The sequence below is a fragment of the Cnephaeus nilssonii genome, assembly GCF_951640355.1.
Source record: "Cnephaeus nilssonii genome assembly, chromosome: 9".
NCBI lineage: Eukaryota > Metazoa > Chordata > Mammalia > Chiroptera > Vespertilionidae > Cnephaeus > Cnephaeus nilssonii.
The window spans coordinates 93,994,573-94,005,981 of NC_137080.1; the positions used below are offsets into that span (position 1 = coordinate 93,994,573).

Consider the following 11,409-nt stretch of genomic DNA (forward strand, 5'->3'; position numbering starts at 1 on the left):
TAAGCTGCCACTCGGAGGAGCGGGACCAAGGTCCGCCTGGCCCTTTAAGGGCGAGCCGCCCTCATTCAAGATGGCGACTTTAGGCTTCACACCTGGTACAGCGCTGATTGGATGAGGGCTGGAGGACTTCCGGGAGATACCTGTGAGACTGTGGGACAGCTGAGAGGAGTTGGCACGTGGATCGTCCTTTGGGTGGGCAGGATGGAGACTGCCCCCAAGCCGGGCAGGGATATCCCTCCCAAGAAAGATAAACTTCAGAACAAGAAAAAGGTAGAGATCTTCCTGGGGCGGAAGGAACGTTTTCAACCCCGGGGTCGGAGGGGCGGGGCAGGGGCAGCGGAGCACCAGGGCTTCTGATCTGCCCGTGGAAACCGCCAGGAGCCCAGCGGGCCTGATTCAGTGGTTGAGCGTTGACCTATGAACCAGGAGGTCATGGTTCCATTCCCCGTCGGGGCACATGCTCGGGTTGTAGGCTCTAGCCCCAGTGCGGGGCGTGCAGGAGGCAGCCGTCTATGATTGTCTCGTCATTGGTGTTTCTCTCTCTCCCTTCCTCTCTGAAATAATAATAATAATATATGTAAAAGAAACCGCGGCGATACTGGGAGGAAGAGATCAGTCCGACCACTGCTACAGCCTCTCCAGAGCCCCCTCCTAACAAGAAGAGGAATCGAGAGCTCCGCCCCCAGAAGCCAAAGAACACTCACACCCTAAAGAAGTCTCGCATCTCCAAGAAGCCCCAGAGCTTAAAGAAACCCCGAGAACAGAGGAATGCGGAGCCTCCGCGGAGCGTGTCGGGGGTGAGCATGGGACCTGATAGGGTAGCGAGGCAAGTTGCCTTGTGCTTTGAGGATGCGAAGGTTGGGTTCAATCCTAGCCTGTCAGCGAATTGCCTCCTCCCTGCCGCAGGCCCAGGACCCATTCCCAGGCCCCGCCCCGGTCTCTGTGGAGGTTGCTCAGAAGTTCCGTCGCATTGACAAATCCAAAAAGGTGAGGACAGTCTGAGAGGGGTTGCAGGCAGGGAGTGTCTGGATGAGATGGATGGAGATGGGACCAGGTGGCTCTCTTGTGACCTCACACAGTGTCTTTCCCCCCATATCTTCCCCACCAACGATGTTGTAGCTGCCACATTCTAAGTCCAAAACCCGAAGCCGGCTTGAGGTGGCTGAAGCGGAGGAAGAGGAAATAAGTGTCAAAGCTGCTCGTTCTGAGCTGCTGCTTGCTGAGGAACCTGGGTGAGTGGCCCCTGATCCGGGCCCCTCCAGCCCTGCTTTGTGGGACTGTCCTTTCCCGTTTTCATGTTGTGCACTCACTTCACAGTAGGAAGCTTTACTGCAGCTCCAACACTCACTTGCAGGTTTCTGGAAGGGGAGGAGGGGGAGGACACAGCCAGGGTTCGGCAGGCGGACATCGTGGAGGCTGTGGACATCGCCAGTGCAGCCAAGGTGAGCCTGGGGATGGGCCTGGGCCAGGCAAGACGAAGGGGGGCAGGAAGGGGGGTCACTGAAGGGAGCCATTGAGTTCTTGATTCTTTTTTAACTCTTCCCTTTCCCAGCACTTTGACTTGAACTTGCGACAGTTTGGACCCTACAGGCTGAATTACTCTCAGACTGGGAGGTAAGGTTGAATTCTAGTGACTCTGGAACTGGAATGAGGGCACGTCTCCTTAACCACCTCAGCCAGGCCCACCTCAGCCATACCTGTGTATGTTTGGGTTGTTGATGTGGGATGTGTCCTGTGATGTGGGATGTGTCCTGTGATTTGCTTGCATGTGAGGGTGAACACGTATAACATCTCTCCTCTCACCTGGAAAGAAGGGGCTGGCATGAAGACCTCAAATGGTCTGAGGGTGCTCCCCTGCATTGACACCCTGCTTGTTCCCCACCTCCAACAGACACTTGGCTTTTGGAGGGCGCCGGGGTCACGTGGCTGCCCTTGACTGGGTGACAAAGAAGCTCATGTGTGAGATCAACGTCATGGAGGCGGTGCGGGACATCCGGTCAGTAGCCTGTCCGTCAGGGGTCAATGGCGGTGAGACAGCCCTTCTTGATTGAATGACAGCTGTGACCCCTTACCCTCTGCCCTCTCCTCCCAGGTTCCTGCATTCGGAGGCACTGCTTGCTGTCGCTCAGAACCGCTGGCTTCACATCTATGACAACCAGGGAATTGAACTCCACTGCATCCGCCGCTGTGACCGTGTCACGCGGCTTGAGTTCCTGCCTTTCCACTTCCTCCTGGCCACATCTGTGAGTGGCTGTCAGCACAGGGACTGGGTGGGAGCCCCTGAGAAGACCAGGCCTCCTCTGGCACCCCAGTAGAGGGCGGACAGTGCAGTCAGGACTCATTTCTCTCTCACAGTCAGAGACAGGCTTTCTGACCTACCTGGACGTGTCCGTGGGGAAGATTGTGGCGGCTCTGAATGCCCGGGCTGGACGACTGGACGTCATGACACAGAACCCTTACAACGCCGTCATCCACCTTGGACACAGCAATGGTTGGTCCCTGGCTGAGATTTGACTCTCTGACCATCCTACCCTGCTTTTCTTCTCTGTTTGTGCTTCACGAGTCCCGTAAAGTTGCCTTTTACCTTCCTCTCTGGACTCCTCTTGGTCTAGAGTCCCCATCTTTTCCACGTTTAATCCCCTCGGTGCCCACTTTGGCTCTTCTCCTCTGACCGCCAGGTACTGTGTCCTTATGGAGTCCGGCCATGAAGGAGCCGCTGGCAAAGATTCTCTGTCACCGTGGTGGGGTCCGGGCTGTGGCAGTAGATTCTACAGGCACGTAAGTCACTTGTTCGGGCATGAGGTGCTGGTCACAGCTGGATAGAAAGGTGTGGAAGGCCGGGTGTCTTTAAGAGCACAGACTCTGCATCAAGCTGCCTGGGTTTACGTCCTGGTGCCACCACTGACCAGCCACGTGGGTGTGGGCACAGTACATAACTCTGTGAGCCACACTTTCCTCACCCTGAGAGTGGGGGCATGAGTGTCTAGCTCAAGGGTCAGCAAACTTTTTCTATAAACAGCCTGGTAGGCCCGGCTGGCATGGCTCAGTGGTTGAGCATCGACTTATGAAGCAGGACGTCACGGTTTGATTCCTGGTCAGGGCTCCTGGTAGTGGGCTCCATCCCCTGTGGGGGCAACGGGGGGACCAGGCAGTAGCCAATAGATATTCTCTCTCATCATAGATATTTCTCTTTTCCTCTCTGAAATCAATATATATATGTACATGTACATATATATACATATATAAAAGCCAGATAGTAAATGTTTTAGGCTTTGCTGGCCAAGAGGCAAAATCGAGGGTATTATGTAGATATCTGAATAAGAAAAAAAACAGTACCACAAATTTTTAAGCAATGAAATTCAAAATGTAATAATTGAATGCGATATTTTTCAAATACAGGTCTACTAATGGGAAGAACTAGAATCCTCTTTTTGAGGATATATTGCTTAATTGATATTCAGAGTTAGTGTTCAAAGTTATCAAACTCGATTGCAAATGTGTATCTGTTAATGCTGATCTGTAGAGAGATTTTACATATTTTATCCTTGACAATGTCTTGCAGACAGGCAGGTAATGGGGCAGGTGGCTGGGAGGGGCTCGGAGTGCTGTCAGGTTATGACCGTGTGGCTGCGACTCCAGCAGCAGCGGAAAGTGATCCCATGTCAGTGTCTGTCTTGACCACTCTGCTGTGCTAATGTAGCGCGAAAGCAGTAGAGTGAACGTGGTTGTGTTCCAGTAAGACCATTTGTGAGCACAGTCCTATCTAATAATCCTATCTAATAAAGAGGGAATATGCTAATTGACCATCACTCCGTCACAAAGATGGCTGCACACACAGCTGAAGCCAAGTTCCCATAAGGAGCCTTAATGAGCAATCAGCAGGGACCTGAGGCTACACCCTCCCCTAGCCCCGTGGGGCTTGACAGGGGACCTAAAGGTGCACCCCCAGTGCTGGGTTGGGGGAACTCAGGCTGTGTCCCCCACCCCAGCACCAGGCCGGGGGACCTCAGGCCGCACCTCCCGCCTTGGCACCAGGCCGGGGGGACCTCAGGCCACACCCCCCACCCGGCAGGGCTTGACAGGGACCTCAGGCCTCGCCCCCTGCTCGGGCGCCAGGCCAGGGGACCTTGAGGCCATGCCCCCCGCCCAGCGGGGCTTGATGGGGGACCTCAAGGTGCGTTTCCCATCCTGGTGCTGGGCTAGGGGACCTCAGGCTGCTCCCCCACATCCCAGCGCCAGGCCCGGGGACCTCAGGCCGCGCCCCCCCATCAGGTGGGGCTTGACAGGGGACTTCAGGCCACGCCCCCCACCCTGATAGAGAGTTAGAAACATCGATGAGAGAGAAATATCGATCAGCTGCCTCCTGCACACCCCCCACTGGGAATGTGCCTGCAACCAAGATACATGCCCTTGACCGGAATCGAGCCTAGGACCCTTCAGTCCGCAGGCCAATGCTCTGTCCACTGAGCCAAACTGGTTAGGGCCTTTTGTTTATTTATTTTTTTAGTATATTTTGATTGATTTCAGAGAGGAAGGGAGAGAGATAGAAACATCAATGATGAGAGAGACTCATTAATCAGTGCCCCACACCAGGATCGTGCCCGCAACCCAGGCATGTGCCCTGACCAGGAATCAAACCGTGACCTCCTGATGCTCAACCATTTAGCCACACTAACTGGGCTTGAAATATTCATTTGATTTTTTTTTCCCCAACCACTTAACGTACAAATCATTCTCAGCTGTAGGTGGTGGGCCGGATTTGTTTGGCCAGTTTGCCAGTCCTGGGCTGAGCTCAAAAAGCTGTTGTAGACGGTTGATCTCTCCCCCTCTCCCTCTGAGGTTTGAGTGGGGGGTTGGGAGGGGCAATGGGGGGATAAGGACACATATGTAATACCTTAATCAATAAAGAAATTTAAATAAATAAAGTATGTAGATAGCAAAAAAAAAAAGCTGTCGTAGACGGTAAAGCGAGTTCAGGCACATGGAGCTTAGCATGGAGCCAGTGAGCAGGGAGCACTGCCTTCATCGTCGCCGTCCGTGAACACCGTTCCCTTTGGGTCTGGCTGGTGTGAGGGCAGGGAGGTGGGTTTGCGTGGAATTTCTGTGCTTCCTGAGGGTATTTGCATTTCACAGCTGTTCTGTCTGGTGTGTGTGTGTGGATCTGGCAGAGTTTTTCACACAGATTCCTGTGTTTTCTTCCAATTCCTTTCATTCACCAGGCCTTCGCTGGGCTCTGCTGAGGTTCTGGGGCATAAGGGTGAATGAGCCTGCCTAGCTGCAGTGTTGCAGTTACACTTCCTTCACAAAAACAGGTGGCAGTCGTTTTCAGGGATGATTGATGGGCCAGGTGGGGCATCCAGGTGCTACTCAGTTGTCTCTGTCACCCCAGACTTGATGTGTCCATCACTGGATCGGACACCCAACTCCCAGGCTCCTCCTTGCCTGCTCCTTTTCTGCCACATTTTCCTGTTGCACACAATCTGACTTCTTGGACACCACTAGCTAGCTACCCAGCCCCGTGTTCCTTAGCCACCCGGAGGAGCAGAATTCAAAAGCACTGTTTGCCGAGCGCCGTCTGGGTGCCCAGCTCTGCTGTTCACGAGCCCGTGAGGTCCTGGCTGCCTGTCCCTCCCAGGTCCCTGCACGTCTGTTTCTCTCCACCCTTGCTGGCTCAGTGGCCTGTGCGGTGCTCTCAGCCTGCTTCCAGCCTCAAGCCTCCCTCCTGCCTGCTCCCCGGGCGTTGTCTGAACAACCTTCCCCACAGGCTGCTGTCCTTTCACCCGCTGCTCAAGAACCCTCTACGTTAAATAGAAACTACGCAACTTTATTTTTAAGTTGTTTGAAAGGAAATCAGGAAAAGGAAAAACGAAGTGGCCCCACCTTATGAAAGTCTCCAGTGGCTCGGACCCCTTAGACTCCCAGAGTTGTATCTTTGGTGCCAAGTGAGTTGGTTCTGCCTCTTTGGCCCCAGAGCTGGGCCAGCCTGGCCAGTGCGAGGCCCGTGCCGGGCTCGCTGCCTTCTGTAGTTTGCCTTCCGGGCTGCCTGTTCAGCTGCTCCTCTTCGGGGGCTTAATGAGCTCGTTCACTGAGCTTTGCTCAGCACCAGTGCTGAGTGGCTCGTCTCTGACCGCAGGTCCAGCCCCCAGGTCCTCCGCAGGGCTCAGGGCTCCAGAGATGAGGATCGCCATCTTCCATAAGAGGCTTTTTGGAACTGGATTCCAATTGGGATTGGGTTCTTAAAGCTGGACTGTTTACCACGCTTAGTCACATGGTAGCGTGGCCGGCATGCCCACCTGGTATTTGCAGAGGTTCCCAGCGGTGGGTGAGGAGTCAGGATGTGCCCGGAGTTGGTGCGCTGACGGGTGTGGCCCTGTGCCAGGAGCCCTTGGGTGGAGCTGGCCCTGAGAGTCTTGTCAGAAGTATCCAGCTGGGCCCTTTGATCCGAGGAACTCTTCAGGCCCCTCCTCCTGGGCTCAGCCACAGCGAGAGCGAGCAACCATGGCCCTTTGCAAACGTGCGTCTCCTGGCCTGGCTGGCTCCTCTGCAGCCTCCCTCGCTGAGGAGCAGCTTAAACACAGGCAGAAAGGCAGCCTGGGAAAATAAAGGAGCTGTGCAGTGCCCGGTTCCTTGAGAGGACCTGGTCAGCGACCCAGCCCTGCTCTGGGAAGGGGGTCGAGTCGGGCCCTCTAGCACGTGGCTGCATGACTGGCTAAGGTTTCCTCAGGTCCATGCCATCTTCCGTGGTGGCTTGCGATGGCCAGAGGGTACGGCTGGGGCGTTGGAGTCCCAGTCTGACTTGACAGAGTCCCTGCAACTTGTCCCCTGCTGACCCTCCTGGCCTGTTTCCTGCCAGACCTGGAAACACCCCTCCGCCTCCCCTCTCCTGCTCATCATTTGTACCCGCTGTGTCTGCTCCTGCTTTCTGGAGAATTCTGAGAACGGCTCATATCCCGGTCTCCCCAGGAAGGCCTCCAGACCACTGCAGTCCACCCTCCCTGGCCCTCCCCTTTGCTGAGCCGCGTGCTGCCGTCTGTGCAGTGGGACATGATTTAGGCACATGTCATGGGCACTCTCCCTTTGGTTCACGTCTTGAGTAGGTTAGAGGGCAGATGCTAAAGAAATAGGCCTGCCTTGGATCCTAGATCTACCTCTCGCCCTGCTTTCCTTTCTCTGAGCTTGTGTCCTCATTTGTCAAAGGGAAATACAGCCTAGTAGAGTTGTGTGACGTGTGGCAGGAGGCTGTTTGCAGTGTTCGGTGTGATGGTTGTGGTTACCATCAGTCTTTTTTCCCAACCAAACTTGATGCCTGGACTCGGCCACAGGCCTGCTCAGTGACCCCTTACTCCAAAGTAATTGGTCCTCCCTACTCCCCCAGGCACATGGCCACCTCTGGCCTGGACCACCAGCTGAAGATCTTTGACTTGCGAGGGAAGTTCCAGCCTCTGAGTGCGCGGACCCTGCCCCAGGGAGCGGGGCAGCTGGCCTTCTCCCAGCGGGGACTGCTGGCCGCGGGAATGGGCGATGTGGTCAACATATGGGCAGGGCAGGGCAAGGCCAGCCCACCCTCCCTGGAGAAGCCCTATCTCACCCACCGGCTCTCAGGCCACGTGCACGGCCTTCAGTTCTGCCCCTTCGAAGACGTGCTGGGGGTGGGGCACAGCGGGGGCATCACCAGCATGCTGGTCCCTGGTAAGTGGGCCACGGGGTGGGCCTGAGGTAGCCGGGAGCAGGGGGCTGGTCAGGCCGGAATGCTGAGCTGGATTCTTGTTTATGGCCCCACGCTCTCCCCTCCCCCAGGGGCTGCTGAGCCCAACTTCGATGGCCTGGAGAGTAATCCCTACCGGAGCCGGAAGCAGAGGCAGGAGTGGGAGGTGAAGGCCCTGCTGGAGAAGGTGAGGACGTGGGGACTGGGGTTGGGGTTGAGGAAAGCGCTCACACTGGGGGTCTTGGAGAGTTGGATTCAGCAACCTGCCTGGCTTCAGTCCCCCTTTGGGGTCACCCTCCTCACCATTCCTGTCCCTCTCTGTGACGCCTCCAGGTTCCTGCAGAGCTCATTTGTCTGGACCCACGAGCCCTGGCAGAGGTTGATGTCATCTCTCTGGAGCAGGCAAAGAAGGAACGGATAGAGAGGCTGGTAGGGAGCAGACCCGAGTCCCAGGCGCAGCCTCACCCACCCCATCCCAGAAGTGTGGTGCAGCAGTGGGTGCTGCCACAGCTCCCTGTCTGAGGCTGTTACAGACTTCTCCCCTGGCCCCTTCCCCAGGGCTACGACCCAGAGTCCACGGCTCCCTTCCAGCCAAAGCCAAAGCTGAAGGGCCGCAGCTCGACAGCAAGCCTGGTGAAGAGGAAGAGGAAGGTCATGGACGAGCAACACAGGGTAAAGGAGCATTTGGGGCTGGGCCAGGCCTCCCACAGGCTGTACCCTCCTTCTGCCGGTGCCTGTCCTTGCCAGCCTGCCACTTCTCACTTTGCCCCCTGTCTTCCCAGGACAAAGTCCGACAGAGCCTGGAGCAGCAGCCACAGAAGCAAGAGAAGGCAGCCAAGCCCGTGGGGGCCCGGCCATCCGCCCTGGACAGATTTGTGCGCTGAGCCAGGCCCCAAGATGGCCTGGGAACAGCACTCTCCCAAGATCACCTGTGGGGGAATTCCTGTCCCCGGAATGAGGAGGGGCAGGTGCCCTTCCCCAGCTGGGAATAGACAGCTGGCTCCGGGGTAGGTATTAAAGCAGTGACGTTTTCGGATAATGTGTCTGGATCATCCTGTGGACCTGTCCCCTTCCTTTGCCCAGCATGGGGCTGCTCTAGGCTCCAAGTGGTCACGTGTCCCGCCGCTCCCCCCACCCCGTATCTTGTGGTTGCTGTGGCCTTATCTTTGCTCGCTGGGGGCCCTTCTCCTCAGAGAGGCTGCGCTCTCCCGAGTCCCTGGGGATGTGCTTCCCACCAGCGGGCTGGCAGGGCCCAGGCCCCCAGGCTGTGTGCCGGGACTCCTGGTGCGGACCACACTGCACTCGAAGAAGTAGAAAGACCAATTTATTGAGGGGCTCCTGCCCCTCCTGCCGTGGATGGGGGATGACCACAGCATTGTTTTCCTCTCCTGAGGAGCATCTTTGGGGCTGGCAGGCAGACCCTGGGTTTCCCCTGAATCCTTCAGGCTTCAGGGACAGGCTGAGCATCTTGTGAAAGGAAGCTGTCCAGTTGCAGCCAGACGCCTCGGGCCCGGGAGGAAGGTGGGGGAGCTGGCTGGACCCTCCGCTCCTCACTCCTCTCCAATGGCCCGGTCCTCTCAGCTGTGAAGCCAGGCTATTACCCGACACCGCAGGATGCCCAGGACGCCCTGGAGCCAGGAGCAGAAGGGCGCAGTCCTTTCCCCCTCGGAGCCGCCCACCAGCTTCCAGGCTTCCTGCATCTTCCAGGGGTCCAGCCTGTGGGACGTCAGCAGGAATTTCCCGTAGCAGCACCGGTCCAAGGGATAGTGGGTGGCACCAGCCAGCTTGACACAGTGGGTTGGGGTGAGGCCTCCTCGTCGGGCACTTACCCCCACAAAGACATCTTCCAGTGGCAGAAGGGGTGCCCGGCTGGCCACCTGGAGGATGAGCTGCACAGCGGAAGCTGACAACACATATCCTGTGCCCGAGGCGTAGGGTGGGAAAGGGCCCCAGGTGGCGGGCCACTGCTCCTCTGATATCTGGTGCTTGCCCCCTGGAGTCCGAGAGGGGTGCACCCGCCAGTGCACGCGGCCCAGGTACAGAAGAGGCATGGGCTGACTCACCGGGGTGGGGCTGCCTCCTTTCCACCCTCCCCCTCCAGCCTCGGCCTCTCTCTGGGGCTCCATGCCCTTCTCCCATTGCTCCCAACGGCCCCCTCGCCGGACCAGCTCTGATACCAGTTCGGGAACGTTGACAAACACATCGTCGTCGGTCTTGAGGATGTAGCGGGCCCTGGGGCAGTGTTTGTCCGCCCAGCTCAGCCCGCTGAGCGTCTTGAGGGTCAGGTTGCGGTAGGAGTCCTGGAAGGCCGCCTGCAGTATGTCCCCGCGGGCCACTGACTCCCGCTCCAGGTCGTTCTCACGGGAGCCCCAGGCGGGATGCCGCCCGCCAGGCTCTCCCAGAAGGAAGAGCGTCTGCACCCTAAGCCCTCGGGCCTCGCGCTGCCCGCCCCACGAGGCCCGAATGGCGTTTCTTTGGTTGAGGTTCTCGGGGGCCGTGCTCACCAGGATGAGCAGGAAGGGAGGGGCGCCGGGGCCACCGCAGGCGTCCTCGTTGGGGATCAGGAGACGCGGCAGGGCCAGGGGCGGCCCCGGCGAGGCCGGTGCTGGGAGCAGGGACGCTAGCGAGAGGCTCAGCAGCTCCTCCCCGAGGCCCGAGGGCCCGAACAGGGCCCAGACTATCACCAGCAGCAGGGCGCCGAGGAGAAGGCGCCGAAAGAGGCTGAGGGGCATGGCGGGCCGCGGTCAGAGGGAGCCTGGGAGCGGGAGACAGAGGGCGGTCGGAGGGCGCAGAGCCGGCTCTCGGCAGCCCGAGTCCCTAACCGACCACGCCTAGGATGGGGCGAGCGGAGATGGCGGGCGGTACCTGCGCCATAAGGTGCGGAGACGCGGACACAGGAGGCTACGGCTGCAGCTGCGGGGAGGTTACCTGGTCGCTGCCCCGCCACCCCGAAGCTCAGCTCCATGGCTGGCGGAGCTGCCGCACCAGCTGCCTCCCACAGGCGCCGAGCGGCAGCCCCCCCCCCCGCCCCCTTCCCGGGAGGGGTGTGGCTCCGCGCGTTCCCAGAACCCCGCCTGCAGCGTGGCCGATAGCGGAGGGGGGCCTTTCTGGGGAAAGTAATTGGACCAGCGCGTGTTGACGTAGATCTGCCTCCCCAACCACGTGTTACCTCCCGGTGCAGACCCTCTGTTCCATATCAAAGAAATTGCACCCCGCCCCCCACTTTCCAACACCCAGCTCCCGGGTTGTAGAAACCTAGGGTGGCCAAAACCTGCAAAAACTCACCCGGAGCTGCAGAAGACTAGGCTCAAACTACCTGCACTCTCCACTCCAGCCCGGGGAGAACTGGTTGGGCTCCCCCTACAGGCTGTGATTATTCCCACGCCTCATACCTTAAGAGGGTGGGGAGTGATACCATTGCTTAAACCAGTGATGGCGAACCTATGACACGCGTGTCAGCACTGACACGCGTAGCCATTTCTGATGACACGCGGCCGCCTCAGCGGCCGCATGCCGAGGATGAAACATTTGCGAAATAATGTTTTTTCCTCAAAGTGACACACTACCCGAGTTATGCTCAGTTTGACACACCAAGCTCAAAAGGTTGCCCATCACTGGCTTAAACCAAAACCAAGGACACTGTTTGGGTAGCTGGGTGGGAAACCAGCGAAGAGACTTGGGAAAAGGGTCCTCCGGATAGCTAG

General features: G+C 58.0%; 2 protein-coding genes across 3 annotated transcripts; one reads left to right on the top strand and one right to left on the bottom strand.

Annotated features, from left to right (window-relative positions):
* The first annotated feature begins 110 nt into the window (after nucleotides 1–110).
* Nucleotides 111–8,744, top strand: WDR46 (WD repeat domain 46). The gene is made up of 15 exons (XM_079780106.1): nucleotides 111–270; nucleotides 585–797; nucleotides 907–987; nucleotides 1,120–1,232; nucleotides 1,355–1,442; nucleotides 1,553–1,614; nucleotides 1,892–1,996; nucleotides 2,093–2,243; nucleotides 2,356–2,491; nucleotides 2,679–2,778; nucleotides 7,376–7,689; nucleotides 7,798–7,892; nucleotides 8,039–8,134; nucleotides 8,264–8,377; nucleotides 8,488–8,744. Exons 1-15 carry the CDS (start codon nucleotides 112–114, stop codon nucleotides 8,587–8,589), a joined length of 1,929 nt encoding a protein of 642 aa, XP_079636232.1. The 5' UTR covers nucleotide 111; the 3' UTR covers nucleotides 8,590–8,744.
* A 300-nt stretch (nucleotides 8,745–9,044) lies between these two features.
* On the bottom strand, nucleotides 9,045–11,197 carry B3GALT4 (beta-1,3-galactosyltransferase 4). 2 transcript variants are annotated; one of them, XM_079780119.1, is made up of 2 exons: nucleotides 10,991–11,197; nucleotides 9,045–10,460 (listed from the first exon to the last, which is right to left on the bottom strand). In XM_079780119.1, the coding sequence occupies exon 2, from the start codon at nucleotides 10,435–10,437 to the stop codon at nucleotides 9,283–9,285; it is 1,155 nt and encodes a 384-aa protein (XP_079636245.1). In that variant the 5' UTR covers nucleotides 10,438–10,460; nucleotides 10,991–11,197; the 3' UTR covers nucleotides 9,045–9,282. The 2 variants fall into 2 exon arrangements, with proteins under 2 accessions (XP_079636245.1, XP_079636244.1); XM_079780118.1 differs by lacking the exon at nucleotides 10,991–11,197 and adding an exon at nucleotides 10,571–10,730.
* Nucleotides 11,198–11,409: the final 212 nt, after the last annotated feature.